General features: G+C 37.2%; 1 protein-coding gene across 3 annotated transcripts in view; it reads left to right on the plus strand.

Moving 5' to 3' along the window:
- Window positions 1-22,941, plus strand: part of DCBLD2 (discoidin, CUB and LCCL domain containing 2) — a 136,664-nt gene that overhangs the window by 94,024 nt on the left and 19,699 nt on the right. For all 3 annotated transcript variants that reach the window (XM_031457123.2, XM_031457109.2, XM_010978483.3), the window contains exons 3-7: window positions 6,062-6,199; window positions 18,054-18,105; window positions 20,328-20,400; window positions 20,715-20,848; window positions 22,553-22,593. In XM_031457123.2, the coding sequence (XP_031312983.1) occupies window positions 6,062-6,199; window positions 18,054-18,105; window positions 20,328-20,400; window positions 20,715-20,848; window positions 22,553-22,593 (438 nt within the window). The remainder of the gene's footprint in view (window positions 1-6,061; window positions 6,200-18,053; window positions 18,106-20,327; window positions 20,401-20,714; window positions 20,849-22,552; window positions 22,594-22,941) is intronic.

The following is a 22,941-nucleotide window of genomic DNA, read 5'->3' on the forward strand; positions in this document are numbered from 1 at the left end:
ATAGTGGGTAAAACCTGTGGTCAAAGGTGAGCCAGGTGAGGAGAGAGACCCTCATCTTGCCTGGAATAAGATATCAAAGTAGGTGTTCATTCAGTGTATATTGGACTCACTTAAGCACCTGCAAGGAGAGCTATCATACTTTTCTTTTTTTTTCTTCTTTTTTTAAAATTGAGATTATCCATTTTTTTCAAAAGTTTCTACCATAGATTGAATTTATCCACATTTCAGAGGACACTATAACTCCAAGTAAATAAACAGGAGGTGAAACTGCAATGCTGATAGAAAATACTTTCGTGATTCTGTCTGTATTAGAAGAGTTGAAAATAATTTTTTTAACTGTTTCACTTTAAGAATGTGTTTTTGTCGATTATTTCTTTATGTTCATATAGCACTTTTACTTTTTTGTCATATGAGCATTTGCTTTATTAAATATGCTTCACAAACATGATTTATACATTAGATAACATTCTAAGGTTGTGTCATGTAATTTATTTGACTTGCCATGTTGTTAGACATTTAGTGCATGTCAAAACAAGTTAATCTTCAAATATAAGTTACTTGTTACCATATTCAGTGAGTCCTTAAACTTCGGGGATTGTAAACAATTTGAAAACCTAATTATTAAAAGATGAAACTCTGTACTATCTTCATTATGGAAGAAAATTACAATTGTATATTTACATAAACTGTTGCCTCCAACTTCAGGAGCTTTATAAAGGTCATGAAGCCCACCCCTCAGTTCCTGTCCCCAGGGCTTCAGGTCAGAACCAGTGATATCAAATATGTTAAGATGAAGCAAAACAAAAAAATACAAAAACTTAAACAGTTGTGGAGAAGTATAATGTCTGATATAGCTGACTGGAGGACATTTGACTATTTTCATAATACAGCCCAATCCCAGTTCATTCTTAGATTTGAAATAAGTCTGAATTCTATATTAACACTCCTGTACAACTTCCATGAATAATACTGTTACATGTGCTGTATCTTTTTTTAAACTGAAGTATAGTTGATTTACAGTGTTGTGTTAGTTATCCTTGGTGACAGAAAGCATCTGTGGAACTCCCGGGAGCACTTTTACTTTTAAGTTTAGTCTAATAATTTGGAATTTCCTAGTATTCGTATACATGAAAATTTTTATAAAGTAAGGACACCTTAATATGACATGATAGTGTATGGCATTATCATATTCTTTAAATAAGATCTTTTTTGTTTGTACCTAAAAGTTAACTGAAGACTCATTATTTGTATATACTGAGCACCTTTATCAGCCTTGTAATAAAATCCTTAAATGGCAAAGAGCAGCTAGTGCTGATGAGCCCAGCTAAAACTGTTGTTCACTTTTACAAGAGTTAACTTGCTTTTGTAAGGTTTAAGTTGATAGAATTTCTCTTGCCTTTACCTCCTCCCCCTGAGCCTTAAGATTGAATGTGATGGTTCTGGCTCTGCACATGTGTGGCTTTGCTAACAAATTATATAACATTCGATATTTTTAGTATTTGAGACAAAATTTGAAATAACATGAAGTACATATTACTCTTTGAAATATTAGGTCATTATTTTAAAATATTTAGTATTCAAAAATAATACAATATTTAATATTTTTCTTGTTTACCAGACTATTTCTGAGTTATTTAGTATTAAAAAACAAATCTGAAGACTTAATCTTTTCTTCATGTATATTCAGATAGTAACTGTTAAAGGGTTCTTTGGGTGTTTTACTTGAAAGTTAAAAATACTGACAGCTATATTTAAATTGCATTTCATATTTAGCCATAGAAAGCCTTTTTTTTTTTTTTGCACAGTAGGTATTTTTAAAGAAAGGATGAGCAAGATATATTAAAATATGTCGAACACCATAGCACCTAAGCCGTGTGTGTGTGTGTGCATGCGCACACCTTGATGTTTGGCATTTATTTATTAAATGCTAAATAAATGGAAAAGTTAATAGACTGAATGTTCTTTACTTTCAAATTGAGATTTTTAAAGTTCAGTATAAATGTGATACATCCCTTTTTATTTTAGATGAAGTTTTTTTGGGTTTTTGTCTCCTTATTTGCAAGCTTTATCTTAAGAGTCCTGTACAATGACCAGAGCTAAATGGCCATTTTGAAGCCAGTTATGATAAGACCATGAATGCCGTTCTGTGCAAGACATAGCAGCGTGTTTTCCTTGCCTCAAGGTGGGAAAATTTACTGGAGGGGCTTTTCTTTATGACTGCAATGTGACTGCAGAACAGAAAAATTGAACTTAAATCACTTTTCCATGTTAAGAAAAAATTAAAACACAATGATATATTGGATAAAACTATTAAATCTATGATTTGTTATTCATACATAGGCCTGAAATTATTCTCAGATAAAGCAAACTCGTTTCTAAAATTTTTATAGAATTACCACATAAGATTAAATTTTAAAATAATTTAGAGATTATAATGCCTTGAAGAATTATATCTTGAAAGAAAAGTTCTTTGTATAAAATCTTTTGTACGCGGTTGAGCATTTCAGAATTGGGAGTTTTTTCTTTTAACTGACAACTTTCAGTGTGACTTTAGGGTTAAATGAGTCTCATTTTCTGAAAAAAAAAAGTAAAGATTGCCTGATTTTAGGTATATTTACACAAAATATATAATATAAAATTTATTTAGAATATAGTACTTTTTCATTAGTGGGGAAGAAACCGTGTGTAAAGAATAACTCATTTTTAAAATTATGGCAGAATTTCACAGTTACTTATAATTTTCTAGGAATATTGACTCTAAAATGTTTTGAGTGGAGGGGAAGAGTAAGATCAGTCTCTGCAAACGGTTATCTTGAAGGTGGTGTAGATTTCAATAAATAATGCATTTAAAGGCACACGTAGTATTGTGGTACGTTTAGGTGGTTTATACCAAAAGAGCTGAAACATTTACTCGTTTATTTAGGAATGAGACTGTTGCTGGGATGATGAAAAAGCAAAAAGGGTGTTGTTGCTAGAAGGAGAGAGCAGCTAGCCCACGATAGAACCGAGGGGATCCCCAGGTGCTACCGTGGGTCACTGACTGGGAAGAAAGTCCTATCATAAAACACTTCTCTTTGCAGCCCCAGGGGAAGCGTGCGCTCTGTTACTGGTGAGTGGTAAGTAGCAGGAAAAAGCACGGGACAAGGTAGAGAGGACCTGAATTCTGGACTGATTTCACATCTTAGCAAGTAGTGTCGCTTTAGACAGTCTGTTTATTTATTTGATTTTCAGTTTCTTTAGCTGTCAAAGAGGGGCCTGGAGTAGAACTCTAAAGGTCTCTTTCTGCTATGTTTGGTTCTGTGACCTATTGTTTCTTTGCACAAAACATTTTGTATTAAAATTTGTTTTAATGTTTGCTTTTCTTTTGAAAGCTTTAGTGAGGTATAATTTACATACCATAAAATTCACCCATTTTTAATGTATAGTTTGATGAGTTTTAGTAAACTATATAGCTATGTGAACATCACAAAAATCTAGGTTTAGAAATTTCCATCACCCCAGAAAGTTCTCTTGTACCCATTTGGAGTCAGTTCCCACCTCGCCCCTGGTCCCAGGAAGGTTCATCCTTGTTGTTACATCTCTAGTTTGTTCCTGTTTATTGGGGAGTAGTCTTCCTTTGTGCGGGCACATACCATATTTTGTTTATCCATTACTAGTTGATAGAAAATTAGATTGTTTTTGTTTTGGGCAAATGTAAGAAGTGCTGCTATGACCATTTTTGGTGGACATACGATTCCTTTCCTCCTGGATAGATGACTAGAAGCGGAGTTGCTGGTTGCATCGTCTGTGTATGTTTATGTTTAGCATCGGAAGAAACTGCCAGATTGATTTTCAGAAATGTATGTGCCTCTTAGGGTTCCATCATCAGTGTAAGAAGGTTTCAAATTTGTCTACATTCTTACCAATATTTGGCATTGTCAGCCTTTTTTTGATTATAGCTATAATAGTGATATGTAGTGGCATCTCACTGTAGTTTTAATATTCACTTCTCTAATGACTAAGCTGTTGAGCATCTTTTCATGTGCTTATTTTCCATTAGTATATCTTTTTGAGGTATCTGATGAAATCTTTTGCCCATTTAAAAAAGTTGAATTGCAGGAGTTCTTTACACATTTCAGATATGACGTCTTCATCGGATTAATGTTTTGCAGATATTTTCTCTTAGCCTGTTGTTTGTCAGCTCATTTTCTTAATGGTGTCTTTTGAGGAGCAATGTTTTATTTTTTTTAATTTTTTTTAACATTTCTTATTGATTTATAATCATTTTACAATGTTGTGTCAAATTCCAGTGTTCAGCACAATTTTTCAGTCATACATGGACATATACACACTCATTGTGAGGAGCAATGTTTTAAATTTTGATGAAATCCAAATTAATATTTTTCTTTTGGTGTCGAATCTAGAAATCTTCGCCTTACCCAAAGTCACAAAAGATTTCTTTTATGTCTTGTAAGAGTTTCATAAGTTTAGGTCTTATGGTTGATGATCCATTTTGACTTAATTTTCGTATGCATTTTGAAGTAAAGTTTTACATTCATTGTGATTTCGCACATCAATATCCAGCTGGCTTAGTACATTTGTTGAAAGGACTATTCTTTCTCTGTTAAGTTACCTTGACGCTTTTGTCAGAAATCAATTGACCATATATGTGGATTTATTTCTGGACTCTGTTCTGCTCCATTGAGATTAATACAGATATTTGTCCTTAAAATGACATCACATTGTCTTGTACTATAGTTTTATAGTGAGTTGAAAATCAGATAATGTAAGTCTTTCAACTGTCTTCTTTACCAAGATTGTTTTGGCTCTTCTATGCCCTTTGCATTTCCATGTACATTTTAGACTCATTAATTTCTAAAAAAGAAAAAAAAAAACACTAGGATTTTGGTATGGATTGCACTGAGTTGATCAATTTGGGGAGAACTGACATCGTAACAATATTGAGTCTTCTAGACCATGAATGTGGTATGTCTCCCCATTTATTTAGTTCTTTCATTTTTCTCAGCAGTGTTTTATATTTTTTAGTGTACTGGTTTTGAATTTCTTTTTTAAAATTTATCTCTAAATATCTTAATCTTTTGTTACAAATGAAGTTTTAAAGATTTCATTTCAGATTGTCACTAGTGTATGGAAATGCAATTTTTTGTATATTGATCTTGTGACCTTAGCTCCCTTACCAGTTCTGGTGGGGGTTTTGGTTGATTATTTGGGATTTTCTGCTCAACATGATCATGTATAGTCCTTGAAAATGGTGTCTGTGGAACTACACATTACTTTATTCAAGTGGTGTTGCTCAGCTTAAAATATTTTTGGAACTTTTTATTCAGAATTTGTTAGACAATTTACCAAGCAAGTAAGAAAACCCATTTTTATTACTGGTGGATATCGCACTAATTTTTTTCTTCTTCCCTTTTATCTTAACAAACTTAGATCTGTACTTAGGAGAATATGTTATTTTTTAAGTGTCTGTTAGACATTAAAGGGTAAAAGTTGACAGGCTGTTGGATATATGCACCTGAAGTCCAAGGAAAAGGCTGTGTGTAGAGGTGTCAATGTGGATTGTCACAGCATAGTTAAAGCTGTAGGACTGAACATGATCACCTAAGTGGCAATCCTCAGAAGAAAACTTGAGAAGATCTGATAAAGGTTTCAGGGCTGCCCTGAGCCAGGAATCTAGGGGCGCCCGGTGGAGAGCAGGTTAAGGATACTACTGATTGGCTATCGGTTCATTTATGAGCCACCTACCTACATGAAATGCTCTAAGTTAATTTTTAATTCCTTGTTACCATTTTAAAGAGTGTATGCATCTTTCACAGGAAATTGAGTCATCATAAGATCATGAATGCCTATATACACAGTTTTTCCTTTTGAATCATTTGAAGTTAATTACTTAGCATTTATTTTTTTCTCTCTTGAGTAATGTGATTTTTAAATCATTAAACGTTCTAGTCATCATTTTAGATTAATTTAATACTCGGTATACTCTGATTCTCTTAACTACATTATAAATATTATTGACTTTATGAGTCACACCAAATACTTTCTTTTCTTTCATTTCTAGGCAAATACTGTGGTCTGGGGTTGCAAATGAACCATTCAATTGAATCAAAAAGCAATGAAATTACAGTGCTGTTCATGAGTGGAATTCATGCTTCTGGACGAGGATTTTTGGCCTCATACTCAGTTATAGATAAACAAGGTAATTTTCACTTTATGTCACAAATCCAACATTTTACGATTTCTAAAAACAAAATGCAGTGTTATATTTGAGTACCTCTTATCTGAGATTGGAATAGAGTAGAAAGATTGAACAGTTAATAACACATACATAAATTTGACAAATAAAATTAGATCACTTTCAGAGTCTTAAAAAATTAATGTATTAACTTTTATGTAAAATCCTTTTATATACTTAACCTTTCCTTAGTAGAAGAAATACTGATTTTTCTAGTTTTATAAGATTGGAACACAAATGATAATAACTTAAAAATCTGTCGATTATTGAAAAGTGTCATTTCAATTTAAAGCTTTCTTATCCAGTTTACCCCTTCATAGTACCGTGCTACCATATTACCGTTCTTCTCAAAGGAGAGCCTCTCATGCCACCAGGAGCACCCTGGGGAGTGCTGTCTGAGACACCACAAAATAAACATGAGATATTTTCTAGATTGTTAATATTTAGAGTCTGAAGGGGGAAATTAAAAACAAGGCTACTATGTGGAACAGGATGCAAAATTTACTCGAATCTCTAAGCTACAATGCAGGACTTGAATGAAGGCTCTCTCAAGTTTTGGCTGCTGTGGCATTGACCCATTCCCCTCTGCTGTTAGTTGTCCTGTGGTAAGAAAGTTTTTTAAAATGTTACTAATACGAAGATGTAGTGAAACAGTCATTTAAAGTAGACAATAGATGATAATTTTGACATTCAATAATGATTTAACTAAGTTGACCATTTAAAATTAAAAATTAGCTCCTATTTAATGTTGTATAAATGAGAAAATTGTTAAGCCCTTCTAGGTGTGAGAATGTTGGGCAGTGCGAATGATTATGGGCAGTGCAAGCTGTTTCTCAGCTGTGGTGAGATAAACACTATGTCTCATTATAAGTTTCACTAACAGTGTGAAAGAGGAGAGCTGTGCCGGGTGAAGAAAGATCTGCTTTCTCTTAATTTTGAAGCTATGGAAAAAATTGTGAAGGCTAAGAAAATCCCTCAGACAGCGTGAAAAAGAAAACTCACTGGGATAGAATAAGGCAGAGAAAAGAACTGGAAATATTATGCTAAGTGAACAGTTAAGATTTTTGACAACTGGTAAAGCTGAGGCAGTATGGTGTTGTGGAAGGGGCACTAAGTAGCTTTGGAATCCCAGCCTGCCCCTCTGCCGTGTACCAGCCAGATGACCTCTGACCTGTCACTCCTCCTGTGAGCTGCATCTGTAAATAGGTCAGTTGTGAGGACTAAGTCTAATCATTCATGCATAGTGTCTGTAGGCACCTGTTATAGTGGACAGAAAACAAATAATTTGTTTCCCGCTTTCACCACTTCACACCCCCGCCTCATTTTCCGAGTCCCACCCCCAATCAAAAGAGTAAGGTGGAAAACACTGAGTGAGATGATAGATTTCTTTCCTTTCTTTTTACTTTCTGAAAGTCTTGGTTGATGGTTGAGAGGATAGAAAATAATTAATTTGCTGCTTATTCTCTTTAAGTTTCTTGGTCTCAGTATCAGGTTAAATTATTTATTTTGCAGTTTCATATTTTCCCTTTACTCTCTTTTGTTATTTATTGAGTCAAAGTTTTCTGGAAAAAATATTTCCTCTTTAAAAAAAACTTTCTTACATGGATATTTAAATTATGCAACTTTTGATCTACAGAAACCTAAACGTGCATTAAAGTTTCTTAAGAATTGACACTCATTTCTGATAACAGAATCAGTTATTGTAGACTTACATACATCTATGCCAAATTTCAAATGGCTGGGTCACGATTTTAGATGAATCTTAGCTTCCAAAGATTCTTTGAAATATTCACCATAATCAGGAACTTCTTTACGGTAACACTTTCCAAGGTCATAATCACCCTGGGAAATCCTCATTGCACAGCTCCCTCCTGAGTTTTTACTTAATGTTTTTGTATGTTCTTGTCCCATCCATCAAGCATTTGTTTTATTTGAAGTGAATTGGCTAGGCTAAATTCAAGAGAATACTGGTTAAATTTCATGTTACTTCTTCTTGGGTGGCCTTGCAGACAGTTTCTTGTAATGACTCATTCATTTGAAGGCTGGTTGGCTTTGGTTGAGAGTCTCAGCTTGTTTCCATCCAGGAACTTAGCTGACACACTGAATTCCATGAATATTTTCAAGGAACATCTACATGTCCCCAGCTTAACAACCTAGTTGAAGGTTTAGAGTATTTGGGAATGAAAAGGTTGTGGAAAATCTTACTTCAGTAGCTTCTTCATTTAAACTGTGAAACTGTCACAGAGACTTGTTAATAATTATTATAGTGTGATGTGTTGTTGTTGATAGTGTCATGATTTTGTGTAAGATAGACTAATTTTCATTACTTTGTACAAGAGCCCATTGCAAAATTACATTCCCTTCAATATTGGCCTTATTTCCTGCAGTATGCCAGGCACTGGGAAGACAGCAGTAAATGAGACACAACCTCCCCTTCATAGGACTCACAGTCCAGGGTTGGAAAAAGGCACGGTTGTTGCAGTTAGGATAAGTATGATGAAGGAAACGTACCAACAGGAGGAGGCCAGAGAGGTGCGGGGAGTAGTGGCTTTGCATGAGTGCAAAGCTTTCCTGAAGTCATTTCTGAGCCTTAGAACCAAAGGATTAATTGGAGGTTCCAGGCAGACAAAGGAGAAATATTCTAGGGAAGAGAACAGCAGGTGCAAAGGGCTTACTATGTGAAGGAGCTTTGCGGGAGCCAGAAAAAAAGCCAGCACTTCTGGGGTGGAGTGAACGTGTGGTGAGTACGTCACATTTTTCGGGGCCTTGTAGAAACTATAAGGGCACTTATCCCGCAAAGAATGCATGGCACAGGGCACTATATTCCATATCTTGTAGTAACCGATAATGAAAAAGAATATGAAAAGGAATATATATATGTATACGTATGACTGAACAATTACGTTCTACACCAGAAATTGACACATTGACTATACTTCAGTTAAAAAAAAAGTGCATGGAAGCTGTTAGAGCACATTAGTGATAGGACTGGATTTATATTTTAGTTTCTGTTTTGCTTTTTTTATGATTCCCTGCTCTGTGAAGATTGGGCCAAAAAGAGGGAAGAGTAATTGTAGGGAGGCCGGTTAAGAGGCTGCGGAGGGGACACCAGGTCAGAGGTGATTGAATTAAGAAGTCTTGTTATAAGTGTGACTCTAGAATTAGGCCAAATCCTAATTTAATTCTTTTTAAAGTCTTTTGAACCAGATATGTCTTCTACAAGGAGACATTTCAAAGGATTAGGATTCATCCTACCTGAGTTGGAGTTGTGGTGAGAGGCTTTGGACACAGAGGAGCCCCTGGGCTGAAGCGCTGAGCTGCCTCTGTGCCGCGGCTGTGTCAGGGCTCTGTACCCGGTGTCCTCTCCACTTTGGGGTCTGGTTTTTATGACTTCTGCGGCTTTATTCCTCTCTGTTATTTTTAGTGACCTTTGAGCCGTAGTTTCCAGTCTTTTCCTTTACCAGTTATCACTTTTAATTTTCACCTGTAAACCTCATTTTTAAGAGATGTTATCTACCAGTGAGAGAAAAATTTCCTGTTTCCATTGGGTAGCAAGGAAAGACAGATGTATTAATCAGCACTTCAGTAATTATTAGAGGATTGGTAATTCTACTCTGAGTTAGTATAATTCCATCAGATTCCAACTATACTTTCTGAAATTGAAATTTTCATTTGAAAATTGAAGATGGATGTGGATCCTAGAGATACCCTGAACATCATATTAGCAACTACTGGTTAGAAGTTCTGTGGAGAGAAACTCCTTAGTTACTGCTGGTCTCACTGAGAGAGGTAGAACCCACCACTCAGAGGTCCAGACTCAGTAACTCAGATCTTTTAATCCAGTACACTAAATGACACTGACATTTTCATTCTAAAATGTAAATATAAAAACAGCATTTAGCACTGGACTTGAAAAATAAATTTTATAGGTGAGTGACCTAAATTCCTGGTTTTGAACCTGTTCAGCATTACCCAGTTTCTAAGAAAAGCTCAACATTTCTAGGATGACTCTGGGCAATGATTTTTTAAGTAATTTTAGTCACAGAACGATGAGCTCAGAAGACATATCTGCACTTGCATTGAAAGCTTCAGGTCCTTTAAGGCAGTCTCTATTTGTTATGTGCCATAAAGCGGGTTTATGTGTTGTGTGTGTACACGTATGCACATACATGCACAACTGAAAACTGGTAGTCTGATACTCCTTTTGTAGAACATGAAATCATCCCTCAAAAAGTAATGTTAAACCTTGTTACTTTAGATTTCACCACTCCAGGACTGTGTCGTATTCAGTGTAAAGTTTGCCTTTATTTTTGTAGGAAAAAATAGGAGATTGTTTAAAATTTTATGTGAGATAAAATGATCCTGTATAGATGTATTAGCATCCTCCCTAAGTGGAATTCATAAACACTTGTTTATCATTACCTGCTGAACCCTTCAAATCTGATGACAGTGTGCTGAAGACTTGTGAACAGCTGAGCCTGGCACATATTCCCATTTGACAGTTATTATTGCTATATGTTAGATTATTTTTAGAATTAGCACCAAGAGCACAATTTGCTGATTGCTACATTCTTTAACCACATATTTTTCAAATATTTTCCATTTCTTCTGTCTTACATCAGATTGTATTAACTTGTAAATGAAACATAGGGCGGAATAGAGAACTCCTTTCTAATAGAGTCCAGATTTCTGTAACTGGTTGTGTTTTTCTGCTTGGGATGTTTCTGGTTTTGAAAATAGAGCATGAATTCCTTAGATGGTTTGCTACCTTAATTGTACAATAATTTTATAGAATCCTTTCTGTTTTGAGTACTACACTTAGCTATATTTCTAATTTTAGTTTTTCTGTTGTCCCTAATTTTTGTTGTATCTGGCAACTGTTTTAAAACTTTTAAACTATTAAGTAAGATTTTATTAATGAAGTCTCTGTTTATGTGCATATCTTTAGATTTGTCCTTATTTATACACAAATGAATATGTATAGTGAGTATACATGCAGAAAAATATCTGTATTGTGGTGTCAATTAGTAGAATAAAGGTGCTGATGAATAGTGTTACCAATTTTGCAGAGAGCATTTGTAAACAATTAATTTGTTAATCTGGTGTAACCCAAACAGGCAGTTCACCTTATGAGAGAGTTTATTTCAAGGTGACGGATAAGCTGACAAGCACCTTAATATTTTAGTGTTTATTACGTGTTTTTCATTTTGTTTTTAGTGGGTTAGAAATGCTATGAAGGGATTACGAATGTGTTTGTGCTGTGTGGTGCTCTCCTGGGGACGACTCACTGCTACTCTTACTAGGTTATTATTAGTGTCCTCGGTACTAGGTTGCAAAAGGTTTTAGTGTGTCTTACAATCTTTAATATGTTTTAGTATCTTTTATATTTTAATATAAATGTCTTATTTTACTATATCTTATAATGACTTGTAATGTCTTGCATTCATTTCTTAGTATGTAGGCATTTAGGTGTGGAGAGGGTTTGATTTATTATCCATGTGTAGCTTATAGCTTATCCGACTGCCTCGTTCATTGCTAGGCCGCTGAGCATGCCTACATCATCCATTTAGAAAAAAACATTGACTATTGTCATCTGAGAAAATTTTTCCTTTTGTGGACTCAGCTTCCACAGATGGCATTGTAATATTTCTAAGAGAAACACAAGATTTAATGTCTGCTCTCAGTATGTAAAAGGAGATTAAATGTAAAATGCCATTTAAAGTATCTGCCACTTAGTAACTGTTAATGGACTCCGAGTCACAATAAATTATGTTTCATTATATATATAAATTTTCTTTCACCAAATTGCAGATGGTACAAAAATTAATGCCAGGTTCCTGTCATGGAAACAAGGAGTTAGGCCCCAGGTCACACAGTAGTATTGACGAGAGAACTTAGCAACAAGATGCGCCTTGTCTGTCCCGCATTTTCTAGCAGTTGAACAGAGGCGCTGCTGTAGGTGTGTATGACTGCGATGCAAGGTTGCTGGCGGAGTATGAATTGGGAAAGCATGACTTCATGTCCCTTCAGGCTCTGGGAAATGTAAAGAATTTTAGAGCAAATCAAGGAGCAGAATTTGTAGGTATATATTGTCTTGCTCATATATTTTCTTCTTTCTATGATTTAGTTACAGTACCTCTATGTGTTCTTGAGGTAGAATAAACACAGTTGCTCAAGATTCCCTTTCTTCAGAAGTAAATGGCTTCAACTGGACAAATATTGTACCCTGCAGCTCATAGAGCTGGTGTTATACTGTTGTAAGTGATGGGTTCTAATAGTGCTAAGGAGTGTTTTTTCCATTTATTCAAGAACACGAAACAGTGTTAATTGGGGGAAGATCTAAATCTCTTTCACAATCCTGCAATCTCACAAATAGCCAGTACTGTCAATCAAAAATATTTCCAAGATAGTAGCCAGTATGCCGATTCTTTTGATTAATTTGTGAACTTATAAAATATTTATCTTATTTTCATGGTATTATGTGTGGGTTAATGTTAGATCATGTTCAAATAAATATTTTGTGGAAGAATTATGACATTCCTTAGCCTGTGCAGTTATTATGTATGGGAAAATTTTTAACTGTATTTGAAAAGAAACCTATGTATAGGATATCAACTACGGCTGATGATAGTAGTGCTCAGTTTGGGGCTGTCTTAGAAAACCTGCTGTTGTTTTCATTAAGAAGACCCTGAAGTTATTCCTCCTGTTGTTGATGATTGGCTCTCCTTTGGTTTTATCTTTTCTCATGCTCCTCCTTACAATCACACCATCTTGCCTTCAGAACCCCACCGAGGCCTGCCTCCTCTTTGAAGCCTTCTAAGGTTAAAGAAGGCAGATGTCAGAGAAGCTCTTTCCGTAGGGATTACGATCACACTCACGTTGGGTTAGACTCTACCGCAAAGACTAGCATAGATGTCTACTAGCACTGTAGACATCACCTCTGCTTTGGGCTGAGCAAGGAAGAGGACAGAGTGCCAGCCGGTTGGCCGGCTTCAGCAGAACCCCAGGGGGCATTCTGCTCACAACTGCTGCCTCTCTCTGTTGTCCACAGCACCTGAATGAAGTACACCATGTATCTAGTGTTTTGTGTAGTCATATGTGTGATGTAAATATTGTTTTGTGTGTATTAAATATTTGATTAAAATTACAAAAAAAAATCCCATGCAGAAGCTCTTAGCTGAGAAGTGGTAAATCACATACTGCTCTTCACTGTAAACATAGCACTGAACTTCTGGAATTGTAGGATGTGCTAAAGTCTGCAGCATGATAATGGAGCTGACAATGAGTGCTGTATCAGTATTTATTATAATCATTGCCCTAAGCACTTTACATTATAAAACTGTACTTTCAGTTTGCTCAGGTCAGAAGCCTTGGAGTTATCTTTGACTCTTCTCTTTGTCTCAAACTTCACATCCATCAGGCACACCTCTGAATATGTGTTCATATATCAGAGTCTGACTGCATCTCATCGCCTCCAGTGCCACCACTCTCGGTCACGTTACCAACAACCCTGATGTCAGTTCTGCCCAGTGATCAGTGTGATCCTATTAAATGGAAGGTCCCACCTCACGCTGCCCACTGTCCTTACCTCCAAGACACGATAGCATGTCTTCTCATTACTCGTTTGACTTCATCTCTTGTTTTCCCCTTGTTCTGACCTCAGACATGCCCTTCTGAGTCCCTCTGCCTCTTCTCAGTTATCCACATACCTGATACCTCACTCCCTCACCTGTTTTAGAGTTGTATTCAAATGCAGTCTTCTCAGTAAGGCCCCCCTGGCCACTTTCTTTAAAATTGCAACCCCTTAAGTTTTTTCCTTACTGCCTTCCTTTCATTATTTTTCTAGGTATTTATCACCTCCCAGCTCACTATATATTTTTCTTCCTCACATTATCTGTTTTCTCTTACCCCTCGCAGGAGGTACTCTTCACATATGCAGGGATTTTTGTCTGATTGGCACCTAGAAGAATGCCTAATCATAATACATGCTTATTAAATGTTTTTTGAATGAACAAACTGCCAATCCTGGGTCTTTTACTAATAAGCTTCATTGCATCCATTCATGCAGTCTTGCTGTATATTATATGAAAGGAAATTGTTACTACTTTCGTGATAGCTTCTTTTTCTTTCTTTTTTCAAGTTTTTAATATTAGTTTTATGGAGATAATTTACATACCATACAATTCATCTACTTAAAATATACAATTCATTGATTTTTCAGTATGTTCAGAGTTGTGTAGTTATCACCACAGTCAATTTTAGAACATTTGCATCACCCCAGATAAACCCTATATTCAGTAAAAATCACTCCCCAGTCCCTAGCCCTTAACCCTCTCCAGTCCTTGGTTACCACTGATCTACTTTTTTCTCTATAGATTTGCCTCTTCTGGACATTTCACCTAGATGAAATCATACATAGTGAGGCATTGTATGACTGGCTTCTTTCACGTGACACGTTTTCAGAGTTCATCCATGTTGTAGTGTGTTTGAGTACATCATTCCTTTTTAAGGCCACATAATATTTCATTTTCAGGGTATACCACTTTTTCCCCCCATTTTGTTTACCCGTCCATCAGTTGATGAACATTTGTGTACAAGTGTTGTATGGACACATGTCTTCCATTTTCTTGGGTGTATATCTAGTAGTGGAATTGCTGGGTCATACAGTACCTCTGAGTTCACCCTTTTAAGGTGCTGCCAGACGATTTTCCAAAGCAGTTGCACCATTTCACAATCCCTCTAGCAATGTATGCGGGTTCGGTTTCTCTACATCCTTGCCAACAGTTATCTGTTTTTTGATTCTAGCCATCCTAGTGGGTGTAAGTGGTATCTCATTGTGATTTTTATTTTTATTTTCCTGACGGTTAATGACTGCTGAGTGTCTTTTCATGTGCTTATTGGCCATTTGTATATCTTCATTGGAGAAATGTCTGTTTAGATCCTTTGCTCATTTTTAAATTAGGTTATTTGTCTTTTTAAGGTCGAGTTGTAATAATTCTTTATGTATTCTGGATACTAGGTCCTTATCAGATACATGGTTTGCAAGTATTTTGTCATTCTTTGGGTTGTATTTCTCTTTCATGAGAGGATTCTTTAAAGCACAAAAGTTTTCAATTTTGATGAAATCACTTTATATAATTTTATGTGGTTACTTCTGATTTTGGTGCTATATCTAAGAAACCATTGCTTAATCCATGGTCAAGATTTGCAACTATATTTTCTTCTAAGTGTTTTATAGTTTTAGAATTGCATTTAGATACACTTTGAGTTCATTTTTGTATGATCGGAGGTAGGGGTTTCAGTTTCATTCTTTTGCATGTGGATACCCAGTTGTCCCAGCAGCATTTGTTAAAAAGACTGTTCTTACCCCACTGAATTGTCTTGGCACCCTTGTTGAAATCAGTTGACTGTAAGTTTGAGGATTTATTTCTAGACTCTCGGTTCTGTTCCATTCATGATGGTAGCTTCTTACACTTCTTACACTCTGAGAAATCTTTGAGTCGGGTGGTTTCCTCTGAGCTGTCTTCATCTTGCCTCAGCTGTATTCTTATTAGCTGGAAGCCTTGTAGTGATAGTGAATTTCTGGAAAGCTGTTTACTTGGGAGAAGCTTTCAAGAAAGACACATTCTAAAGCTTCTTAGTTCCCTGCTTAGTTGATGTTTTCTTTGCCTTGGTGGAGTTGTAAAGGTGAAAGTCTGTAATCGTGGCGTTCTGTTTCTGTCTTTGTATTCTTGATCTTCTTGCAGCTGTCCGTTTTGAATTTGTATTTTCCTCCAAGGGAGTTCTTTTGAGCCCGCATGGAATTTGAGAGCAAGACCATGTGAGTTGCATACATTTGCGCATAATCTGGAGTGTCAGCACTGCGTGGATCTTATTATAATAAAGCCGTGTTCTGATCAAGATCCGTAGTTGACTAGCATTCTGGCATGTGGCCTGAAGGCAGTCGGGCCAGCTGGCAGGCTTCTGGTGGCTTGAATGCCGTGTTGGACCACACAGGTACCTTTTCATCCCAGGCTATTAATCTTAGAAGTTTAGTTTCTAATCTTAGAAGTTGGAAACTCTTTTGGTAGAGCAGGAAAGTGGAAAATCAATTCTTATTGATGCTCTGTAAAGATTGCCAGAAATAACTCTAGAGTGTAAGGCAATTCAGTTTGTCTACTTTTCCCAATCAGTCAACCAGGTGGCAGTGAACCCCTATCCAGGCATGTATCCTCTTAAACTCCTAAAATACAGATTTAATGTAATCATCACTCAAGTGCCTGTGGTATATAGATCCTAATTCACGTAATCGCTCCCAAAATACCACTTTCCTATTGGTTTAACAGTTACTATTCTCTAGTTCTTTCAAGGCATATTTTAGTTGCATACTTTTTAGTTGTCTTTAGAATTGTAAAATAAAGTATTCAGTCATCCTTGCTTGGTATTAATTTAACACACATTTGTACGCCATCAGTGTGCTCGGAGAGAGCACATGTGAGGTGTTGTCTCCAGCAGCGTGTTGGGTACCTTAGCATCGTGCTGGACTCAGCGTTTCTGTGTGGAATCACTCATCTTTATGATTGCCTTATGACCTTCCAGGTTTTCCCCTACAGGATGGTCCATGGTCGGACTTAGACAAACATGCTAACAATCCATAACTTTTATTCATCCATTTCACTCATCCCCTTCTCCTGTTACGCTGTGATTGCTGCTGGTGATGCAGCAGTGAGACCAACAGCTGTGGGCGCTGCCCGGAGCCTAGGCATCATCAAATGATGTTGCTTATAACTGTATAGTTACAACAGATCATTCTTACATGACACATGTTACTCTGAGAACATACAATAGTCATCCATATGTTAAAAAAAAAAACCAAAAAACCGTAAGTACCTACTGTGTACTCACAGTTTGACTTGGCAGAGATCAGGAACAGCTTCTGAAAGCCAGTGACGGTTAAGATGAGATTTAGAGAGGAGTGAGCTAGGGGACTGGGTAGAGGGGATACTTTCCCGGCCAAGAGAGCACAGGAGCAAACAGAAGACTAGTGTGGCAAGAAGCCAAGACAGGGACAAAAACGAGACTGAGGCCTTTGTCTTCTATCCTAAGAGCAGAAGGAAACCTTTGAAATGCTTGAACCGGAAGCTGCCTTTTAGTCAGCCTGTGAACTAGGTCTTAATTAGACAAGATTAGCTCTTACTCAGATTTGTTGATTTTGAGATAGAAAATGTTGAAACTTTAAAATTCTGTCTTATGTGGAGTGTGCTTTAGAATTACCTGGTGGACTTGTTAAAGCAGATTTTGGTCCCTACTCCTGGAGATTCTGTAGGTCTGGATGATGTTCAAGAATTTGAATTTTTAGGAACTTCCCAGAAGGTGCTGCTGCTGCTGGTCCTGTCCGTGGACCAGATTTAGAGGAGCAGTGATTTAGAGCCACAGCATTAACTTACCTCTTTTGTCACTGTTCTCCTCATGTGTAATCAGCAAAGGAACCTTTTTACTCATACAATAACTAAGAATTTTTGTTTGTTTCAGGACCTATATCTTACAGAAACTAAGGCTATAAATTATAGTTCTCTGTGTACCATCCATGTGTGTGATGTATGACTCTGTGAGGTGACGTGGTAATATTCAGTATAGGGTAGACATAGGCCCAGAGATCAAGATACTTAAAATCAGAAAGAAGTTGTGATTAACAAAAATTTGTAAAAAGTTAAAGTATTTGACAGCTGTAAAGGTTTCAAAATTGAGAACAAAATGATTTGTGATTTGGAAACGGTTGGTGTTTCAGCAAGAATAAACCTATTATTATTGAATTAGTTTTTTATTTCTGTTTTTCTAGATCTAATTACTTGTTTAGACACTGCATCCAGTTTTTTGGAACCTGAGTTCAGGTATGACCATATTTGTGACTTTTCCCCCTTAAATGTTACTTTTCATCTGCTTCATCCTCATCTTATGCACTTAAGATTAATGTACGTGGTGTGACACATAATCATTGTTCTTAAACATCAATAAATCAGAGCTTATTTAAAACCATTGAGTAGCCATGTTTAAACTTTGCTTCCCTTTAGCATTTGAATCTTCTCCACAATGGAAATACAGTTTGAAAGTACTCTAAAAGTAGTAGAACTAGACACTCTTCAAAGTCTGGCACAACTCCTAATAATGGTAGAAGAGCTATTTATCTTTTCTCAAAAAAAGTAAGAGGATGATTGAGGCTGTTACAAAATTCTTCAGTGTTCTTACTGGGTGGCATTTTTACTACCCTTTCCCTGCTTTATGCCCTTGTCTTGCCTGGACTAGGATTAATTTGTAATTGATTTCCCATTTCTAACCTTCGCTGGCTTTTTTCTGCCATTCACATTCTGCCGGGTTATTTTCTAAAATCCATATCTGATCACCCCCTTGCTTTATTATGACAAAATGTCATCCATGTCCCTTAGTCTGGTTCCAGGGTCCTTAACAAGTAGTTTTTGGGCCATTTTTCTAGTCTTATGTACTCATTTTGAAATGTCTCTGGATTATTTATACTGCTCTGCTCTCTCAGAACTTTCGTCCAGAATCACTTGATTCTTCTCTGCTTAGCAAATTGATTCTTGTCTTCTAAGACCCATCTCACTCACCTCTCTCAGCTTGCTACGACACCCCCAGAGAACCTTCCTTCTGTCTTCAGGAATGGTTCTGTCCATGTGGGATGGGGGTGCTCTTCAGTACTCTTGGGGGATCTGGTCAGCAGAGGTGACCCTGGCATCAGTGTATGTCACACGGCCCTGCCAGAGGGCCAGCTGTCTTGGACCCTTCACTCTCCAGTAACTGTCACCACCCAAACGCAAGCTGCCATCCTCTTTCTCTGGGCTGCTGCACTCTCTAGCTAACGTCTCATCTTCCACTCACAGTCCATAAGGTCTCTTCTTTCCAGGAGCCAGAATTACCTTTTTAAAAAAATGAATCAGATTATGTGTATACACTGTCAAAATCCTTTATCGACTTCCTGTTTTTCCTTCAAAATACATTCCAAGACTCCTCACCATCGCTCCCACAGCTTCTGCATGATCTGGTCTCTGTCCCCCGTTGCAGGTTCTCTCAGACTAGCCTTTCTCACTGCCCTCTGCCTGCACTGGTGGCCCTCATGGCCAGACATACACAGGTCATCCTGTCTCCCGGGCATGCCGTTCCTTCCGATGGGCGTGCATCTCCCTCCACTTGATCCAGTGACGGTCGGTGGGTCTCTGCTTCTTCCCTTCCTCGGAGCCCTGCTCCCTGACTGAAGCAGTGCAGAGCCCTGCGTGTGAACACGGACTCTGGAGCGCATTGGCCACTTAACAGCTGTGTGACCTGGGCACACAGCTCATCAGTTTCCCCATCTGTAGAATGAGGATAATAATAGTACCTCCCATATAGGGTTGTTAGGGGAATTACCTCAACTGTGTACTCAGAATGCTGCCTGGCACAGAGTAAGTTCACTAGATGTTTGTGTTACTTTTATTAAGCTGGATTCCTCCCTGTTATTTCCTAGAGCACCTTTTGTTTATAGCAGAATCATAATCTACTCACTCATTTGAATGTCGGTTTAATGTCTTGTCCCATCACTGGAATGTAAACCGGGTGAGGAGTGCACATTATTTGGTTGACCTTTGTAAACCCAGTACCTAGCACAGCCCAGCACTTACCAGACACATAATAGACATTCAGGTAGATGTGTTGAGTGGGAGGTGGATGAGTGAGTGAGTAAATGAATGAATGCCAACATTTTTTTAATCAACTTAAATTTGATCAATAGAGGATTGGTAAAATAATGTATGGTATTTCCACAAAATCAGTTGTTGGTAGCTATTAAATACTGTGAATAGCTCTCACAGTAGAAATATTCTGCCATTTATTATGAAGTAAAATAATCAAAACAGCATGTAGAATATGAGAAAGTTTTTGTGAATATGTAGGTAGAGACATGTTGTGTTTAGCTGGATGAAGAAAGTCTTGAGGGCTGTTGAGTGGTGGTCCCTCCAGGTGAGGTTATGGTATTTACATTGAACTGAAAAATGGACAAGTGACCTTTTGGTCTTCCCCTAGAAAGGGCAGCACTATGTACCCTTAACTTGTTTTTATTTCACAGTAAGTACTGCCCGGCTGGTTGTCTGCTTCCTTTTGCTGAGATCTCTGGAACGATCCCTCATGGATATAGAGATGTAAGTTGGATATAGGTTGGATATAATGTTAAAGTGGTGATAAAACTTTTATTTTTTTAACTCCATCATAGATAGGTGTGTAACCTATTGTATATCTTGATTTTTATTCTCTAGGAATTACTTCTTTTTAGTAGTATGCGATGTTTTATTCTTTATCTTCTGTTAAAATATCTGTTCTATGTTATGGCATCAGTAATCTCATGTTTACTAAGAAAGCTGGCCAGATCAGTTATTTCTAGAGGAAGTATAAGTGCTGTATTTCTGAATCATCAAAAGAAATTTTAAAACCAATCTTTCCTTTTTCCCTCCTCAAGTCCTCGCCGTTGTGCATGGCTGGTGTGCATGCAGGAGTAGTGTCAAATGTTTTGGGTGGCCAAATCAGCGTCGTAATCAGCAAAGGCATCCCGTACTATGAAAGCTCCCTGGCTAACAACGTCACGTCTGTGGTGTAAGTCTATGTGCTGTTTGTAACAAGCACGTTGCACAGAGGTGGGGTAGGGACGAATTAGGGCTCAGCAACATCAATGTCAGTGGTGTCTGTGAAGTAATGTGTTTGCGGTAAGGACTCTCACTGTGTGTGCTTGGTGTCTGAATGTCTGCAAGAGCACAGGCAGGGTCATCCGACCTCAGCTTTTCTCCATCAGAAAGGTAGGTGGTCGTGTGGAAGAGTGATTTATTTGCTTCTCCTTTTCTAAGTGTTGAAAGAGCCTGGAGCAAGGCTGGAAGTTTATTGCCAAACCCTGACTTCATTTTAAAGATCAGGAGGCATAACTACTGTGTTCCTCGTAGCCTCTGTGACCCAGGATGGATTAGGGTAACTGGAATGCTTTGACTATAAATCAAATGTAATCAAATGTTGGCATTAATCAGAGATAGTATTATTACGACTCCCTCTCATCCCAAGAGAATATTATAAGCATGTATTTTTGTGGTGTTTATGATGTTCTACTATTTTACAAAACATAGACTAGGCATCAAAAGCAGGAGAAGTGGAAACATTAAATGGAAGTTTTACACATTGATCCATTTCTGCAGATCTTGCATCTGAAGTAGGCTCGGTCCTGCAGACAGGACCTGGGCCTAATTGAAACCACCTTCTCTTCAGTTCTAGACCAGTTCAGAAGCCAGGAGCGTGAGCCGTACTCAGGACAGTGCAAAGCAGGAGGCAGCAGACTTTTTGTAGAGGGCCAGCTAACGATATTTTAGGCTTTATGGGCCACATACCTGTCATTGACTCTCTGTCATTTTATTTACAACTTTTTAACCATGTAAAAAGCATTCTGAGCTCCCTGGTCATACAGAATAGGCCATGCCTGGGGCTGTCATTTGCCCACCCCTGGTATAGAGTCGGCTACTTTAATTTCTGGTTTCTTCTAGATGATTTTATGCAGATCATTTCACTCCTTTCCACTATTCTACCTTTAGAAAGATTTTTTTTTTCATGAGTTCTTTCTTGCATACTTTTAAAAAAAACCGGATAGGTTGCATCCACTTATAATGGTTTGAATGTTGTGCTAAAGGCAGGAGCAGGAGTATGGATGGTTTTATCCCTCAAAGTTCCTCGGTGTCCTTTAACCTCCTTATGGGGAACTAATCACTCGTCCCACCCCTGCATTCTCCGGAAGCACCTCTTCTGCCAGTGACTTTGAAATCCAAATGCAGTGCTCCGATGTAACACGAAACTTGTTCATAGACAGACTGATGTCTTGCAACAAATGAAGTCTCTTATTAATAGCCAGCTTTTCTTCTGTTTGTCCTGGGAAACTTGAGCCTCTTTCTCTGAGAATTATTCCACCAAAAGCAGTTGCCACAGAAACATTTTAAGGATCAGTTTATTTCATGAAGAAGAAGTAATATTAGTACATATTACAGTTACATGGATGCACTTGCATAATCATGTATGAAGCTAGGCACTGGATGCTTGTAGAGAAAATTGTTTATGCTGAGTTAGAAGTTACTCTGCTTGGTTAGAAATGAGACTTTTTTTTTTTTTTATGCTAAGAACAATATATCAGTTGTCTAATATGTAGCCATAGACTATTCTTAGTTCTTTATACAGTGAAATAAACAAAAGAAGTTTTTGGTAAAAGACAAATTGGAGGCAGTCATGTGTTATATGAGTGTAACCAAAAAAACCCTTTCTCTCTTTCAGGGGACACTTATCTACAAGTCTTTTTACATTTAAAACAAGTGGTAAGCTTCTCATGGACTTTATACCTTATTATAATTTGTATAGTAGCCAATATTTTTTTGAATATTGTGCGCCAGGCATGTTGCCAATTGCTGGGCTGTTTTTTTGTTGTTGTACTTTCTCATTTGGTCATCACAATAACTCAGTGAAGAGGTTAGATAGGTACTTAATGTAATAAACCAGAGGTTTTATATTACTAGGGATGTGATCATGAAAGCAAGGAAGTTTCTTAGAGAATGTCTGAAGTAATTAACTCATTCAACAGAACAGATATTGAGTGCCTTTTTTCAGTCTATTAGGCAGGCACTGTTCTGCTGCTAGTGAAACAAAAGTTAGCAGAATAAATAAAA

The sequence above is a fragment of the Camelus dromedarius genome, chromosome 2 (assembly GCF_036321535.1).
Source record: "Camelus dromedarius isolate mCamDro1 chromosome 2, mCamDro1.pat, whole genome shotgun sequence".
Classification (NCBI taxonomy): domain Eukaryota; kingdom Metazoa; phylum Chordata; class Mammalia; order Artiodactyla; family Camelidae; genus Camelus; species Camelus dromedarius.